General features: G+C 48.1%; 7 protein-coding genes and 1 pseudogene across 9 annotated transcripts; 4 read left to right on the forward strand and 4 right to left on the reverse strand.

Moving 5' to 3' along the window:
- Positions 1 to 36: 36 nt before the first annotated feature.
- On the forward strand, positions 37 to 8,221 carry LOC138125536 (uncharacterized). Of its 3 annotated transcripts, XR_011157481.1 has the most exons (11): positions 37 to 178; positions 231 to 534; positions 586 to 840; positions 900 to 1,008; positions 1,390 to 1,681; positions 1,733 to 1,994; positions 2,042 to 2,189; positions 2,237 to 2,462; positions 2,512 to 2,695; positions 6,138 to 6,323; positions 6,419 to 8,221. XR_011157481.1 is itself a non-coding variant. In XM_069040911.1 (10 exons), exons 1-10 carry the CDS (start codon positions 153 to 155, stop codon positions 6,467 to 6,469), a joined length of 1,857 nt encoding a protein of 618 aa, XP_068897012.1. In that variant the 5' UTR covers positions 37 to 152; the 3' UTR covers positions 6,470 to 8,221. The 3 variants fall into 3 exon arrangements, 2 of the variants coding, with proteins under 2 accessions (XP_068897012.1, XP_068897011.1); XM_069040911.1 differs by lacking the exon at positions 6,138 to 6,323; XM_069040910.1 differs by lacking the exon at positions 6,419 to 8,221 and having other exon boundaries at positions 6,138 to 6,412.
- Positions 2,834 to 6,138, reverse strand: LOC138125532 (2-oxoglutarate dehydrogenase complex component E1 pseudogene; annotated as a pseudogene).
- On the reverse strand, positions 6,469 to 8,170 carry Rpn6 (regulatory particle non-ATPase 6). The gene is made up of 2 exons (XM_069040919.1): positions 7,039 to 8,170; positions 6,469 to 6,975 (listed from the first exon to the last, which is right to left on the reverse strand). The coding sequence occupies exons 1-2, from the start codon at positions 8,168 to 8,170 to the stop codon at positions 6,854 to 6,856; spliced, it is 1,254 nt and encodes a 417-aa protein (XP_068897020.1). The 3' UTR covers positions 6,469 to 6,853.
- A 692-nt stretch (positions 8,222 to 8,913) lies between the features above and the next one.
- Positions 8,914 to 9,623, forward strand: LOC138125550 (uncharacterized). The gene is made up of 2 exons (XM_069040927.1): positions 8,914 to 9,435; positions 9,482 to 9,623. Exons 1-2 carry the CDS (start codon positions 9,023 to 9,025, stop codon positions 9,540 to 9,542), a joined length of 474 nt encoding a protein of 157 aa, XP_068897028.1. The 5' UTR covers positions 8,914 to 9,022; the 3' UTR covers positions 9,543 to 9,623.
- A 156-nt stretch (positions 9,624 to 9,779) lies between these two features.
- LOC138125549 (uncharacterized) lies at positions 9,780 to 10,651 on the reverse strand. Its single transcript, XM_069040926.1, has one exon. It carries the CDS (start codon positions 10,450 to 10,452, stop codon positions 9,826 to 9,828), a length of 627 nt encoding a protein of 208 aa, XP_068897027.1. The 5' UTR covers positions 10,453 to 10,651; the 3' UTR covers positions 9,780 to 9,825.
- A 298-nt stretch (positions 10,652 to 10,949) lies between these two features.
- Positions 10,950 to 11,925, forward strand: LOC138125547 (uncharacterized). The gene is made up of 3 exons (XM_069040925.1): positions 10,950 to 11,213; positions 11,258 to 11,688; positions 11,736 to 11,925. Exons 1-3 carry the CDS (start codon positions 11,037 to 11,039, stop codon positions 11,830 to 11,832), a joined length of 705 nt encoding a protein of 234 aa, XP_068897026.1. The 5' UTR covers positions 10,950 to 11,036; the 3' UTR covers positions 11,833 to 11,925.
- A 37-nt stretch (positions 11,926 to 11,962) lies between these two features.
- Pop5 (POP5 ribonuclease P/MRP subunit) lies at positions 11,963 to 12,647 on the reverse strand. Its single transcript, XM_069040928.1, has 2 exons — positions 12,486 to 12,647; positions 11,963 to 12,435 (listed from the first exon to the last, which is right to left on the reverse strand). Exons 1-2 carry the CDS (start codon positions 12,503 to 12,505, stop codon positions 12,003 to 12,005), a joined length of 453 nt encoding a protein of 150 aa, XP_068897029.1. The 5' UTR covers positions 12,506 to 12,647; the 3' UTR covers positions 11,963 to 12,002.
- Positions 12,648 to 12,882: 235 nt separating this feature from the next.
- LOC138125542 (FGGY carbohydrate kinase domain-containing protein) lies at positions 12,883 to 14,944 on the forward strand. The gene is made up of 6 exons (XM_069040920.1): positions 12,883 to 13,228; positions 13,275 to 13,935; positions 13,983 to 14,187; positions 14,237 to 14,387; positions 14,440 to 14,514; positions 14,568 to 14,944. Exons 1-6 carry the CDS (start codon positions 13,049 to 13,051, stop codon positions 14,925 to 14,927), a joined length of 1,632 nt encoding a protein of 543 aa, XP_068897021.1. The 5' UTR covers positions 12,883 to 13,048; the 3' UTR covers positions 14,928 to 14,944.
- Positions 14,945 to 15,287: the final 343 nt, after the last annotated feature.

Consider the following 15,287-nt stretch of genomic DNA (forward strand, 5'->3'; position numbering starts at 1 on the left):
AGCATTTTCATCGAAGATAGACACTTTTGACCCCAATTATGTTATATTGATTTAAAGTACAGTAATTCAGAAGTTGATCTCAGAATTTAAATCTATCGTAGATAGACAGACATGACTAGGCGTTACTTAACCTCACTTTTTTTTAAACAAACATGAATGAGTTTGTAAAATTAACTTGGTAAGTCTGGGTGGGTATTTTTTATGTAACAATGAGTATATTGCGTTCGTAGGCGTAAAAACGTCACCGATGAAGATCTCGAGCAACATTTTTTGAGCGAAGAAGCGGCGTCAGATTGTTACATTTTCAAAAGTTTCAACAAGCCCCTGCGGGTTCAACCCAAGAAAAAGGTGAAATTGCACCTCGCCAAAGAAAAACACGTCCCCGGTTTGAAATATTATCACTTGATTCGTCGCAGATCCCTCTTGACCAAAGCGCAAAAACGGCACTGTTTAGCTGCCGTAAAATTACTCCAGAGTGGAAAAAAACACGATTTGTTGACTGAGAGGGAAAAGTACGGTTTAAAATTGTATAATGTAGGTATAATTCGCGGTTTTGAGCCGTGTTGGAATATGTTATGACTGTAGGAGTGTCAACCGAAGATACTTGAAGAAAACAGAAATTTTCTTGAACACGTGAAGAACATATGGATGAAGCATAAAGACAAGCGATTGAGGACGAAAAAGGGAATTTACAATTATTCGTGGGAAAACTTGAAGCGCAGTATCGCGAAGTATTTGGACTATCCACAGTACTACCAAGAAGTTTGCACTGTTTGCTTGAATTACGACGAAAGTGAGGCCACCGTTGATTTTCAGCACGTTGGGCTAGCACTCGAAACGGTACTTGAAAGTACCACCTCGAAATCTTATTTTGTAATTTTTTTTTTTTTTTTTGGTAGGGAACTCTGGCGAGGTTTGCTCATCCAAATCTCAAGGAACCGACCTTATTGAGACTCAACGTTTTGCAAAAAATTTCAGATTCAGTTTTAGTAAACTCCAAATTACCGGGTTTGTTAGTCATTGGAAAATAAAGATGAAAAAATTGTTTTTTGCATATCGTAATGAAAGTGGCACTTTTTTACACCCAAAATCGTAGTGAAAGTAGCACTTTTTTGCATCATTTCATTCGATCTCTTTGGAGGTCATTGTCAAAGCATACCTTTTTTTGTTGTAATTTTTCATAAATCCTTTTAGACCAAATTTCTCAACTTTTTTCGATATGCAAAAAAAGTAGTGTGTACAACACGTTATGAAAGTATGTTTTTTTTTCACTTATTTGCTTAATTAACTCGGGCTACGCCCTCGTTAATCAATCTGCAAATTCATGAAAAAAAGTATGACTTTCATAACTATGTAGTTGTTCAAATAACAATTTTTTTTTTATTTTAGTCAGCCAAGACGAAAATATTCCAAAATTGCTCCAAAACCACAAATTTGATATCGTCATCTCTTCAAGCGGTTTAAAACAGATTATTGATTACACCAATACCAGAACCAAGTGGATAATTCCGGTCGTAGTGAAAGAAATCGAAATCAACAACAGCGATGGTGGTATCAGCAAGAAAAAAATTGTTTTTGTTGACAAAGTGTTACCAAAAGTGAATCCCAGTATATCTGATTTAAACTATTACGCTTACAAGCGGCTTCTCAAATTGAATTTTTGTCAATATGAAGCTTTCAAGTGAGATTTGTTGATTTTTTTTGGTGTATTTTTTGGCAATTTTTTTTTCAGTTATCCGTTTGAAGAGACTCCAATTGAGACCGAAACTGCAGTAGAACCTAAAGAAAGCGGTGAAGACAATACTGAAGCACCAGTTGCAGAAAATACAGAAGACGGATCGATTGTGCAAACGAAGAATAGGACAATACACCACAACGTCAACTATAGAACCTGGAACGTAAAGAAGACCACCAGTCAAAACACACTAATGAAGAACCAAATCAAAGATGAAGAAATCAATCTTTTGGTGCGCTGTAAACTCGACGCTTGCGAGGTAATGGTGGATTTGACCGCAAGAAAGTCTTCACTTCTTTCTTGCAGGACGCAGAGGGAGGTGTCCTGTACCCCGTAGTAGTGAGGCCAAAAATAGAGCAACAACTCCAGTATGGCGCCAACGTCGCGTCCAAGAGCGAACTGGCGCGCGATTGGACGACTCTTTTCTTCCGACTGTATTCCAACCTCTACCGAGGTAAATACACTTGCACGCATTTCCACCCCTGCAATTGTAACTTTCAGCTAGAATTTACTCCCCCATGTCCGAAATAATCTCAGTTGAGAAGTGTACAATACAGAAAGTGTTTTCCGAGGCGGTCACGCAACACGACTACAAACCCATCCTAGGTTTGGGGGTTTTACAGAAAGTGTTGAGCGAACTGGTCAAATTAAACTGTGGGAACTACATCTTGCAGCACCTCCCCAAACACGAGTCGTTCGTCTCGGTGATGAAACAATGCGACGACGAGTAAGTTTTCGATTTTGCCGGATTGTGATGATCTGTGATCGAATTTTAGTACCGCAAACGCATTTAATTTACACGCTGAGTGCGAGGAGACCGGTGTAGACTTCCAAGCCAGACAGAATTGGTTACCAATTGATGTGAATTATATTCTGCCAGCTCACGAGAATCACAATCAGATTCCTGCAGTTTTCCATGGTTTTGATGTAGACATCGCTCAAGGATTAAATCGCAAATCTGTGAGTATAGTCGTGGGGGCCCAACGAACGAATTCGCTTAGTTGAGAGTCAAAAAGCACGAAATAAGTGGCGGGTCGATTGACCTACTCGACTCGAGTCAGTTTAAACTACTGTACGAGTGATGTGAACTACTGTCAATTTGACTGGTTATTTTTCTTTTACTGGACGCCGAACAAATCAGATTTTACAACGACATGAAGTCTTTTTGCATCGCTTCCACCTCTTTGCGGTGTTGTGCCTTGTTTCCGGTCGCCGGCGACGCCGACGGTGCTCTCCCCTCGTAGTGGACGTCGCGTGTTTTCTTCAGGAGGGTATCCAATCTGGGCGCAATGTAGAAATAAGGCCCCATGTTCTTGGGTTCTTCTTGAGCCCACACCACCTTCGCGTTTGGATATTTGTCTAACTCCGCCGCCACCAGGTCGTACGGAAACGGCGACATCTGCTCGATCCTCGACACGGCGATCTCCTTCTCGAGCTTGTGCGCGTGTCTCACTTCCACAATAAAGTAATACACCTGTCCCGTGCAGAAAATCAACTTCTTGACGTTCTGCGCGTTCTGACTGGCCTCGCCCTGCTCCGGAATCGCCCTCTTGAATTCCGTCCCGACGTGCAAATCGTCGAACGAGCTCTTGCAGGCGGCGAACCTCAGCAGATGCTTCGGGGTGAAGAGTATCATGGGTTTGCGGAAAGCCATGGCCACTTGTCGGCGCATGATGTGGAAGAAATTGGCGGGGGTGGAACAATTGGCGACGATCCAGTTGCAGTCGTACAGCTGTTTTATGGCGAAATCGGGGCCCAGGGGTGGGATGACGTGGGGGTCGTCGTCGCACGCCATGAGGAAGCGCTCGGGGTGGGCGCACGAGTGTTCGGGCCCCATCCCGTCGAACCCGTGGGGGAGCAGCACGACGAGGCCGTTCTGCCGCACCCACTTGCTCTGACCCGGGGCCAGGAACTGGTCGAAGAGGCACTGGGCCACGTTGAAGAAGTCGCCGAACTGCGCTTCCCACATCACCAGAGCGTGGGGGTTAGCCTGCGCGTAGCCGATCTCGAAACCCAACACGCCGTACTCGGAGAGCGAGCTGTTGCAGACGGTGTAGCGCGCCTGGTCGGGGTACAAGTGGCTGAGGGGCTCGTAGACCACCTTGTCGACGGTCTGGTGGTGGAGGACGTGGTGGCGGTGCGAGAAGGTGCCGCGTTCGACGTCCTCGCCGGACAGCCTCACGTGGATGCCCTCCTTGACCAGACTGCCGAAAGCCAGGGCCTCGGCGATGCTCCAGTCGAGCGTGCGCTTCTTCACCATGGCGAGACGATGGCCCAGCATGCGCTGCAAGCCCTTATGCAGCACAAAGTCCAGATTGGCGGGCGGCGGCGTCGAGAATTTCGTCCCGATGTGGACCAGCGTCTCTTCGGGGACCCCTGTCGGGGCCACCTTGAACTTGTCCTTCCCCTCGAAGAAGCCGCTCCAAGGCGAGTCCAACCAGTCCGTGAAGTGGACCTGCGTCTGTTGCGTCGACTTGTGATATTCCTCTTCCAAAATTTTGGTGTACTTGGTCTGCACGACTTTCACATCGTCGGCGGTCACCACCTTCTCCTGGACCAGTTGTTGGGCGTACTTCTTGTGGACGGGAGTCAGACGCTTGATCTTCGTGTACATCATGGGTTGGGTGAACATCGGTTCGTCGGACTCGTTGTGGCCGTACCGCCGGTACCCCACCAGGTCTATGACGACGTCTTTGCGGAAAGTGGCTCTCCACTCTGCCGCTATGTTGCAGACGTGCATCACGCTCTCGGGGTCGTCGGCGTTCACGTGAAAAATCGGGGCGTTGACCACGCGCCCCAAATCGGAGCAGTACCTGGACGACCTGGAGAACCTCGGATCCGTGGTGAACCCGATCTGGTTGTTGATGATGATGCAGATGCTCCCGTGGGTGGTGTAACAGGGGAGGTTCGACAAGCCGAGGTTCTCGTAGTTGATTCCTTGCCCGCAGAAGGCGGCGTCTCCGTGGATCATGATCGCCATGCTCTTCTTGCCTTCGGTGTCGCCTTTGTAAAACTGTTCCGCTCTGGTCCTCCCCAGAACCACCGCGTTGACGCACTCCAGGTGCGAAGGGTTGGCCAACAACGTCAGCTTGATGTGCTTTTGGGTCACTCGGTTCGTGCGCTCGGTGTGGCTCCCGAAGTGGTACTTCACATCGCCGGAACCCAAATCGGCAGGTTCCAGAGGCACGAACTGGCTGAACAGTTGGTAGAGGGGTTTTCGACAGACGTTGGTCAGGACGTTGAGGCGCCCTCTGTGAGACATGCCGATGAAGAAGTGGTCCACACCCAACTCGCTCGCCTTGTCGATGATCTGCTTGAGCGCGGCGATGAAGACTTCGCATCCTTCGATGCCGAATCGCTTGTCGCTGGCCCACTTCCTCGCCAAGAAGTTCTCGAACTCGAAGGTTCGGATCAAGCGTTTCATAGTTCGTTTCTTCTGTTCCGGAGTGCGGTTGAGAACTCCCGGAGGCTCCAGTCGCTGCCGGATGAAGTTGCGTTCCGTCAAGTTGTCGATGTACATGTACTCCACCCCTATGTGTTGACAGTAAGCCTGCTCCAACCGGCGCATGATCTCGCGCAAGGACAACTTGTTCTCGGCGCCCCCGATGAAGGTGCTGTGCGGCAACTTGTACACCTTGTCCATGTCCTCCAGCTTGTAGTTTTTTATGATGTCGGAAGGCGGAGAGCCCGTCCTGTCCGCGGCCAGCCAAGACTTATCGGTGTGCATAATACCCAGAGGATCCACTTTGGCCACGAGGTGGCCGCGCGCCTGGTAGCTCCTGATCACCGCCTGGACCGCCAAGTGGTCCTCGATCACTTTGTCGTCGAAAACGCGCGCGGTGGAGGGCGGGGTGTCCGGGAAGAAACTGGACGGCACCTGTTTGGCGGCGAAGGACGTGGCGAGGACGTCATCCAAAGGGGCGAGGTTCGGGGGCGGGTGGTAAGCCCCGCTCGACCCTTGCGTGGTGTGTCGAAAGTACGAGTCCCAAGAGATGTGCACGCTCTTCGGGTCCCTCAGCCAGGCGTTGTACATGTCTTCGATGTACGCGGACGAGGAGCCGGTGAGGAACGAGTCGGTAGAGTGGTGGTGGCGCCACAGGCATGTCTGAAGTCTTGACAGACCGGTTCTAAACAAGAGAAATTTTAAACTGTTCATCATTTTGAATCGTCGAAAATAGTACGTTGACAAGTGTCATCGTGGCGCGCCTACTACCTGCAGATTTCGTTTGACACGTGACGCAAGTGCGGACACGCCGATTGGTTCGTCGACAAAGCCGCGTTTTGATTGGTCCATTTTGGCGCCAACCAAGCGTCTGTCATACGTGTGAAGTCTCCCACGCTGTCGGCCCAAAATAAACCACCCTCGACTATAAATAAAAGTATTTTTTTTGCATCCTTAAAGGAATGTTCGTGTTTTGATGCCTGCTCGCCGGAGAAATCTAACAAAGCGATGAAAACACAAATCGTTGCCAAGTCGTGATAAGTCGGTTTCGCTGGACGTAATGGAATTTTCCAGTTTGTTGTCACGTGACCTCGACACCGCCACCTATTCGAAATGTGCCGAATGAGTCATTTTCTGCGAGACCCGGTATAGTAGATGAGTCAGCCGCGCGCACCAATTTATTCACTAACACAAAGGTATTTTTGCGTATTACGCCTCATAAATGACGTTGCGTTTTTTAGGTGATGAAGACAAAGAGGAAGGGGAAGAAGACCAAAAGAAAACCAACGTGAACTGTTTCTATAAATAATCATTTTATTGTGTTCTTTTTACAATCGTTTTAAGCATAATTATCAAAATACAACTCGAATGAAAAACTTGTTTTTTTCCACTGTTATCATTCAACAATCGAGACAAAACACACAGCAATCGCACAAAGTAGTCTAATTTATTGGGGAAAATGCCGATCTCTTAAAAAGCAGTTTATTCGGTTAAAAACCCAAGATCCTTGAAGAATATGTTAATAGATTTATGTACACCTAAGAGTTAATCAAGGAGTAGGGGGTCGGGGTGTTTGTTAATAACACGGAGTAAAGGTAAAATTCTCAAATGTAGGAAAAATACAGTCTGTTTTACTTTATTTTTCTTTTTTTTAAATAATAATAATTACAAATAGCCTATGACAACTTTTTAGCCTTTTGATAAAGCGTATCTACTACTTTGCTCATACTCTGTATTGTTTCTAGCGCCATTTCGTACGTTTTATCTACAGGTGTTTCTTCAAACACGATTAAGACACCTGGAAGGGTAAAATTTGCATTAAAAAAAAATTGGGGCTGGGTTGGTGGTGGTGTTGACTCACCTTCGCCTTGGTCCAAGATGCCGTGGAATTTGGCGTCCAGAATCATCTGGGAGAGCTTCTTCTCGACTTGCGGCATGGGGAGCTTTATCGTTTTTGCGACGTAGTCCACCTGGACCCTCGAGTAAGGCTCAATGATGCGGCAGAGGTTCTGTTCGAGCATGTTGTCGTAGAGTGTGCCCAAGTGCGCCCTGACGATGACGTCGTCCTCCAGCTCGTGCTTGAACTGTTTGACGGCGAGCTGGAAGTCGGCGAGGGACCTTTTGTGCGATGCTTGCGCGACCGCCTTCATGGCGTCGATGTCGCGGCCGGCGTACTTGATGGCCAGTTTGCCGCTCACGATCTGTTGTACGTCTTCAGGGTTGTTGAGCATGATCTTAGAGAGGAGCATGTACTTGAGGGCGGTGAGCGCTTTGGGGGACTCGACGCTGTCGAAGCCCTCGAACGCCTCGTAGAAGTACGAATAGGCGGTTTTGAAGTCCTTCTCGTCGGCCGCGTGCAGGATGCCCGATTGGAGGTCGAGCGCGGCTTGCATCTTCGGGGGGCAGTAGATCGCGTTGGCCGTCGTCCGCGCGGAGGTGAGGGCGGCGCGCGCCTTCGGCAGGTTGCTCAATGCGTGATATGTCTTGCTCTCGAGCAACTGCACCTCCACCAGCAGGTTCTTGTCGTCGAGCTTCTTCAGCTCCTTGAGGAGCGTCGAGCCGAGCTGCAGCGCCTCGGTGAACATGCCCGTGTCGAAGTAGAGGGCGATCAGGCGCGCCTCCAGCGACTGCCGCAGGAAGGTCCGCCGCTCCTCCTTGGCCCACTCGATGCACTCTTTGCACAGCTGCACCTCGATGCCGATGCCGGCCTCCAGGTCCAGGAAGAAGTCGACCAGAGAGCGCACCAGCTTCGCCGCCTTCGCCTTGCTTATCATGCTCAGGAAGGGTCTGGTGGCTTTGATCAGGTCCGCGAGTTCCTTGGCCTTACCCTCTTTCTTGTACTGCTCGCCCAGGTTGAGGATGTCCTGCTCCTTGTTTCTGATGTTCTCTTCGTCATTGTCCGGGTCTTCACTGTCACGTTTCAATTTCAATAATTTGTCGTGGTTCGAATTGGAAACAGATTGCGCTCTTTCAAACAACATTGCACCCGCCATATTAGTTGTCTAGAAAAGCACTGTCATTCGAACAGACATGTCCGGCAAAAATAGATGGCGGTGGCTAAAGTCACGACCGACCCTGTCAAAAGGGGCCCCTTTACACGAAATTAACGCACCCAAGAATTATTTTTCTACCAACGACAAGTCTGTCACACCATTGTTACTCGGACAAGATCAAAATTTGGAAAATTTAAGACATTTTCGTAATATTACGATGTTGCAATGTTGGTTGTATACACAAAAGAAGCGATTTGACAACGCATCATTATCGCAACAGGAAAACTACAACGTATACAGAGTGTTTGCAAATAAAAAATAAAATCACGATTCTGTCTTTTAAATAATCAGATTTTACCCGTTTTTTTTAAAATAATTGTTAATAAATGTTTTGACATCATCTTAACCTTAGACGCAAGAAAAACACGTAAATAATAATAATAATAACAACCGTAATAGGAAGGAAAAAAAAATGTAAAACTCCTGTATAACTGTTTACAAGTGTGTTTATTTTAATTGGGTGACATTCTCTCGGGAACATATTGCATATAAACACATTTGCTTTTTGTGATACTTGGTACCGTTAGTCGAACTTGTGACACCCAGTTGGACGCAAAGACGGTCACTCTAGACCTAGCATACAAAAATCGCCCGAAATGTGCACTGCGGGCCCCAACTACCGCTCCAGCTGTCTCCCTTCCCTCTTTCTCTGCATTCCTCGGCACCGCTTCGAGCCCCAGGTGCACCTCACCTCCGTACGATGCAAAACTCGTCTTACAGTTTGTTAAATCAATTCTCACATGACGGAATCGCCATTCCCTGCGAAGCATTCGATGTGAGAACATCCCGACAATGTTGTCCCCATCGCTGTTCTTCCTGATCGCTTGCTTCTTGCGCAGTGTTACAAGTGTTCCAGTTGAGCCGGCAAAGAACGAAGTTGAAGTAAACAACAACAACGATCCGTACGACCTCTCCCAATTCGATGCAGTCTACGACCAGAGACAGAACGGTTCTGAAAATTTGAGAATTAATATCCATAAAGTCGTTTTAGTGTGGACTCCGCCCGGGTCGCTCATGCTGGCGTCGTTGCTTGTCGATCCGGAGCTTTTGGAACAAGGGACCAGCGATTTGGACGAGTTCTTTAAGCCGGACACCTCCGAAAAACCCCAAGGTAGCTCGACGGTCAAGCCCGAAACAACGAAAGCGCCAGATGTCAGCACTGAAGCTGGTTCCAGTGAAGCCCCGGTCGCGGCAGGTGCCAAAAGGTAAAGATTGAGACATCGAGGAAATTATCTAATGGGGGTTTTTCAGGAGGTTGAGACTGCCAGGGTTTATCAGACCGTTTGTGAGGAGACACCACACCAAGCCATGATTTTCCTATTATTTATTGTTATTTATATTGTGCTTAATGCGACCGTTTTGAAAAATAAATAAATCAATATTTTTATTCTTATCTGGATTTTTATTTCGTTGTATTTTTATTTTATCAAGAAGGAAAATGACATCTGTCAAATATGACAGATGCTCATAAGCACACTGTTGGCTACTCTGCGGGGTGACAGACGTCATACGACATCTGTCACGTCAAAGGGATAGAAAAATAAAAAAATTTATGAGGAATAATTTAATAATAAAATAAATACAAGATTAAATCGTTATTTCTTGATGGTTCTGCAGACTCCCTCCGAGTCCCTAGCCAGCCCGGGCCCGCACTGTTCGTTCTCGGCCCCCAAGAGCTTCAGCACCGACTTGACCGTCTCCTTGCTCTTCTTCTTCCCGTCCTTCTTCTTACCAAAGCCCTCTTCTTGGGGCACCGTCAGGACAAACGCCCTCGCGATCCTCGCGTGTCGATTCTCATCCTTGACCAGCTCCACGGTGGGCGACTTGGCAATGACGATTTCTTCGGCTTCGATCACTTCCGGGAGCTCTGGATGCAACTTGGCGAGATGACTCTTGCTCCTGCTGATGTCCACGTGGTAGGGCGCCGTCTTCGACTCGATAAAGTGCATGGTTTCCGCCCCCGGGACCGCCTTCTTGGCCTGCTGCCGCTTCGAGTGGCTCCTCTCCGGCAACGACTTGAGCAGGAAGTCGAGCCAGTGGCTGGGGGACGGCGAGCTCGTCTGGCTGGGTATGACCATGACGACGATGTTCTTCAGCTCGGCGTGGACGTTCAAGTCGCCGTCTTGGCGCTGGTTGTAGAGGACCCTCTGGGGGGACTCCGTGGGCAGGGGCGAGGCGACAGTCGCGGAGACGACGCCGACGAGGAGAGCTTGCAGGATCATACTTGCTGGATGGAGCGGGATCGACTGTGATTGAGTTTTTGGCGAGTGGAGATTTTACCGTAACAGGTGGCACGACTAACGGGAGTTTTCTGACCGGCCGGTGCACCAGCAGCACTGCAGATCGGTTTGGAATGGCGTTTCTCGAGACGATCTTCGACTCTAATTGCATAACGAAGAAAACAAACTGTTATCAGAGCGCGCACCAAAATAGACGCTTATCTCTGCAATGGACTGAATGAAGCGTCTCAGTTCCCGATTTTAGACAAGGACTCGGTCTTGCAGAATTGTCCGGATTGAGGTTAACGATGACCGGACAGGTCAGCGAGGGCCACTCAACCACCAATTAGTAGCCGAAGACGTAAACACATCGACTAACGGTCCTCTTCGGTCACAAATCCAAAAAAAATCTCGTGAACTTTTGGCTGCTTCTTGAAAATCCACAATATAGTTCCCTGAACCTAGCGGTAATCCCGCCAATCGACAAACTCCCACCTGGTCCGATCATGACCTTCCTTAGCCTTGCACCTGAAGAAGTCATCGACCATCACTGTTGATTTCAGTCGATCGCCACGAGTCCTGCCGCTATGAAGCTCCCTTCGATCTGCCTCTTCTCCGTCGTGATTCTGTCGGTGCAAAGCGCCCCCATCGACGCACCCTCGCCCAAATTAGTCTACGACCAGAAACAAACCGGAGAGTACAACATCCAGGTGCACCTGAAGGACCTCCAGATCGTCGCCTTGCTGGGAGACGACGCGTTAGGGGTGAGTCTCACTGATCGCTCAAAACCGGTACTAATTCTGTACAGGACTACGACTACAACTACGACTACTCCGACTTCACCATAAAACCACCCGCGGGAAATGTCACCCTGAAGCCGCCGCCACCTCCGGAAGAAACCTCGACGAGTCCGTCGCCAGCTCCAGAAAAACCCGCCACCACCACCACCACCGAAAAACCTGCTCCTGCGAGCACCACCGCCAAAGCGGAGACCGAGAAGACGACGCCGGCGGACGACAAAGTCCAGCTGCCCTTCAGCACCAGCTCGCCGGACCGCATCAAGGTCCAGATAATCGAAGAGCCGAATCCCAACCTGTCGATCGTTCCGAGTGACGACGTGGGGGCGGCTGACGCTCCAGCTCTCGGGGAAGTCGTCCACTATCGACGATGCGCCACGGGGTACGCTCGAGACAAGAAGGGGAGATGCAGGAGAGTTCGCAGACCGGGACACGGCCATCAGTGAGTCCGTTTACGCATTTTGACACTTCCTGAGGGTCGCTTTGCAGATTTGACCTCGGCAGGCTGGCCAGTACTCTGGCGGCGCGGTTCCGGGGGTCAACCACCGACGAAGCCGCTCTAGGTGAATCCAACTCGAAGCAATGATGGCTCCAAGTACAAGAATAAATTTGCTCAACTCCCACTTGGTGCAATCACTTTACTATTTATTTTATTGTGTAATAAAGATATTCGCTTGTGTTACGATTTTCAAGTAGGCAACCAGTAAGACGCCAAAATCAACAAAACATTTATTAAAGTGTACAAAAATACAAGAACTATTGCATGCTCAAAACTGGGTCTAGATTCATTATCGCCTTCCTCAGAGCCACCTTTTCCTCGTCGCTTTTCAGCCCCACGCAATACTCATCAAGCTTCCTCTGTTGGTACCTTTGTATGAACTTGAAGCAGTGTTTTATAGTGGCCCCTAAGTACAGAGTATTCACGTGGACGCTTTTTTGCTCGATGAATTTGATGCACGGCAAGCTACTCGCGACGAACTTGTGGGGGCCGTGGCGGCACCGAACGACGGCGATTCTAGTTTTTTCGTTGCAATATTTTGCAGTGAATCCCGCTGTGATTGAGGCCACGCCGAAGTCGCCGTATAATTGCTGGACCATGTTCATGACAGAGTGGTGCAACGAAGGGGCGCGTAGCTTTAACGGGGCGTCGTCTTTTTTCGATACTTGGTTGATTTCAACAACCATATATCTATAGAAATTATCTAATTAGTGGGCTTTTTTGATGGAGGCTGTACGCACCTGTTTTTATGGCGCACCATTTTATCGCTGAATTGTTGTGTAACAACATAACCTCTAACAACAATCGAGCGCGCGCCATCTACGACATTTCAAATTTAAATTCAAATAATCTACAAAAACACGATATTGTATAGTAACAGTTGTTACTGCAATGAATAACTGTTAATAGTGTCAATGTCATTACATAAAGCACACGTGACCTAATGACGTCACGTATGGTCAATTTGACATTGTTTACATGCGTTTTAACACATGCAAATCCTTATGAGCTGTTAACAACAAACAGCTAATTCCTTTTACGTTATAGCTTAATTAATCCATTTTTATCAGCTTTATAAGAGATAAGAGTTATAAACCATCAATAAAATTTTATTGTACAATTTCGCTGTTTTAGTTCTTGTCCACTTTGTGCGTACAATATTTCCTTTTTAATCGAAAAATTCAAGTTATCAGTTTCGAGAGGCTATCACCATCGACCCCTCTGCTATCGTTCCCCACTCAGAACTAGTTTCCTCGCAATTAAAAAGACCTTGACAAGGTTCATTGTGACTAAACTTACAACCATGCCAGTGTATTTTGTCGGCGTGGACGTCGGTACAGGTAGCGCAAGAGCTGCACTGGTGACTCAAGATGGAAGAATTGTCAAGACCGCGGTCGAATCCATCCAGACCTGGAACCCCCAGCAAGATTTCTACGAACAGTCCTCCGACAACATCTGGAGCGCCTGCGTGACTTGCATTAAGGTAACGACGCCGGTTGTTAACACCCGTACAAGAATGTCGATTGTAGAAAGTCACAAAGGGGATCGATCCCGATGATGTGAAAGGATTAGGTTTCGACGCGACTTGCTCGTTGGTTGCTCTGGATAAATCTGGAAACCCTTTGAGTGTCAGTCCGTCCGGCAACGACCAGCAAAATGTGATCCTCTGGCTGGACCATCGCGCATCCGAAGAGACCGCCCAGATCAATCGACTCAACCATTCCGTTCTCAAATACGTCGGAGGGAAAATCTCCCTCGAGATGGAAACCCCAAAGTTACTGTGGCTCAAGAAGCACCTCCCAAGCCAGTGGGACAAAGCTGGATCGTTCTTCGACTTGCCAGATTTCCTGACATGGAAGGCCACCGGCAGCGAGTCCCGATCTCTGTGTTCGCTGGTTTGTAAATGGACGTATGAAATTACCACCGATGGGGGTCAGGGTTGGAACTTGAGGTACTTCCAAGATGTGGGGTTGGGGGATTTACAGGAGAACAATTGGAGGAAGATCGGGAATGTAGTGCTGCCACCTGGGACACCTGTCGGTGAGGGTCTGTCCGCAAGCGCTGCCTCCGAGTTGGGACTTAAAGTGGGTACTCCTGTTGGGACTTCCATTATTGACGCCCACGCAGGAGGGTTGGGGTTGGTGGGGTGTCGCGTCTCTAAAATCGATTCGGACTTCAGTACCAGACTAAGTAAATTTAGTACTTTGTCTCGTAAATTATTTATTGTGGATTTCAAGGTCTGATTTGTGGTACTTCGACGTGTCACATGGCTGTGTCTAAGGTTCCGATTTTTACTCCAGGAGTTTGGGGGCCGTACTATAGCGCTATGGTACCAGGAATGTGGTTGAACGAAGGGGGGCAGAGTGCCACAGGGAAGCTCATAGACCACGTGATAGACTCGCACCCTGCGACTCCTTCAATCAAAGGAAAAATTGGCGAAATGTATGTACTTCCTAATCTGGGTCGCAGATGGTACTGTTTGGCGTTTCAGGCACATCCAGATCTATTTGAGTAACCTCTTGAAAGCAATGGCCAAAGAGGCGAATCTCGACAACGAAGCGTTCTTAACCGGAGACCTCCACGTCTGGCCCGACTTCCACGGAAATCGGTCCCCCATAGCAGACCCAACACTCAAAGGAACTGTCAGTACCGCTACTAATTTCCCCGATCCACGTTTCAAACAACTGATTTCAGATTTGTGGTTTAACTCTAGCTGGAGACGAAAAAAGCTTGGCTCTTTTGTACCTGGCCACGGTCCAAGCTCTCTCAGTACTACTTTTCTCTCCTTTGCTCAACATTTTGTACAAAAATCTCTCTTTTAGTATGGTACTCGACACATCCTCGACTCACTCGTCCAATCAGGCTACTTGTCCATCCGATCACTCTTGATCTGTGGGGGCCTAAGCAAGAATCTTCTCTTTACCCAAACCCAAGCCGACGTTGTCAACCTCCCGGTGATATGTCCCGACGAGGTCGAATCGGTGCTTCTGGGTTCTGCAATCCTGGGAGCTTCTGCCGCGAAGCACTTCCCTGACGTGACCACCGCCATCAAGTCGATGGGAGGCCAAGGAAAAGTGGTAAATCCGGATCCAGCGGTTGTCGACTATCACAACAAAAAGTACAAAGTGTTTTTGAAAATGTACGACCACCAAATCCAGTACAAGAATATTATGAAAGAATAAAAGAGATTTTGGGGCGATTTTGATTTATTTCTTTTTCAAATTCATAACTCCCGCGAACTTGTCGGTTGTTTCCGACAGTGCACGACGACGCGTTCGATTCCGCGGCCGCCGAGAACTTTGAAAAGTTCTTTTTCGATTCGATTCGGTGTTTTAATAGAAAATAATTGTTGATAATTGTTATTGTTCGATGTATAAATAATTTTTAATGATGTTGAGTTGTGTTGTGAGGACATTGTTAGCAAAATTGTGTTTCTACAAATGAAGAGTCCAGGAAGAGCGTCTTCACCCCTTGAGACAGGTAAGTGGAACATTATCGAATTGGTGGTGGTTCTGATCGATCAGAAAACAATCTGGAATTGA

The sequence above is a fragment of the Tenebrio molitor genome, chromosome 3 (genome assembly GCF_963966145.1).
Source record: "Tenebrio molitor chromosome 3, icTenMoli1.1, whole genome shotgun sequence".
Taxonomy (NCBI): domain Eukaryota; kingdom Metazoa; phylum Arthropoda; class Insecta; order Coleoptera; family Tenebrionidae; genus Tenebrio; species Tenebrio molitor.

Coding starts and splice junctions, on each gene's coding strand:
- LOC138125536 (XM_069040910.1), top strand. CDS start 153: ATGAATGAGTTTGTAAAATTAACTTG. Junction 1,995..2,041: donor GTAAACTCGACGCTTGCGAG/GTAATGGTGGAT, acceptor TCTTTCTTGCAG/GACGCAGAGGGAGGTGTCCT. Junction 2,190..2,236: donor GTATTCCAACCTCTACCGAG/GTAAATACACTT, acceptor TGTAACTTTCAG/CTAGAATTTACTCCCCCATG.
- LOC138125550 (XM_069040927.1), top strand. CDS start 9,023: ATGTTGTCCCCATCGCTGTTCTTCCTGATCGCTTGCTTCTTGCGCAGT. Junction 9,436..9,481: donor GTCGCGGCAGGTGCCAAAAG/GTAAAGATTGAG, acceptor GGGGTTTTTCAG/GAGGTTGAGACTGCCAGGGT.
- LOC138125547 (XM_069040925.1), top strand. CDS start 11,037: ATGAAGCTCCCTTCGATCTGCCTCTTCTCCGTCGTGATTCTGTCGGTG. Junction 11,214..11,257: donor TGGGAGACGACGCGTTAGGG/GTGAGTCTCACT, acceptor AATTCTGTACAG/GACTACGACTACAACTACGA. Junction 11,689..11,735: donor AGACCGGGACACGGCCATCA/GTGAGTCCGTTT, acceptor GTCGCTTTGCAG/ATTTGACCTCGGCAGGCTGG.
- LOC138125542 (XM_069040920.1), top strand. CDS start 13,049: ATGCCAGTGTATTTTGTCGGCGTGGACGTCGGTACAGGTAGCGCAAGA. Junction 13,936..13,982: donor GGACTTCAGTACCAGACTAA/GTAAATTTAGTA, acceptor GTGGATTTCAAG/GTCTGATTTGTGGTACTTCG. Junction 14,515..14,567: donor CCACGGTCCAAGCTCTCTCA/GTACTACTTTTC, acceptor TCTCTCTTTTAG/TATGGTACTCGACACATCCT.
- Pop5 (XM_069040928.1), bottom strand. CDS start 12,505: ATGGTGCGCCATAAAAACAG. Junction 12,436..12,485: donor ATGGTGCGCCATAAAAACAG/GTGCGTACAGCC, acceptor TAATTTCTATAG/ATATATGGTTGTTGAAATCA.
- LOC138125549 (XM_069040926.1), bottom strand. CDS start 10,452: ATGATCCTGCAAGCTCTCCTCGTCGGCGTCGTCTCCGCGACTGTCGCC.
- Rpn6 (XM_069040919.1), bottom strand. CDS start 8,170: ATGGCGGGTGCAATGTTGTTTGAAAGAGCGCAATCTGTTTCCAATTCG. Junction 6,976..7,038: donor CATCTTGGACCAAGGCGAAG/GTGAGTCAACAC, acceptor TTACCCTTCCAG/GTGTCTTAATCGTGTTTGAA.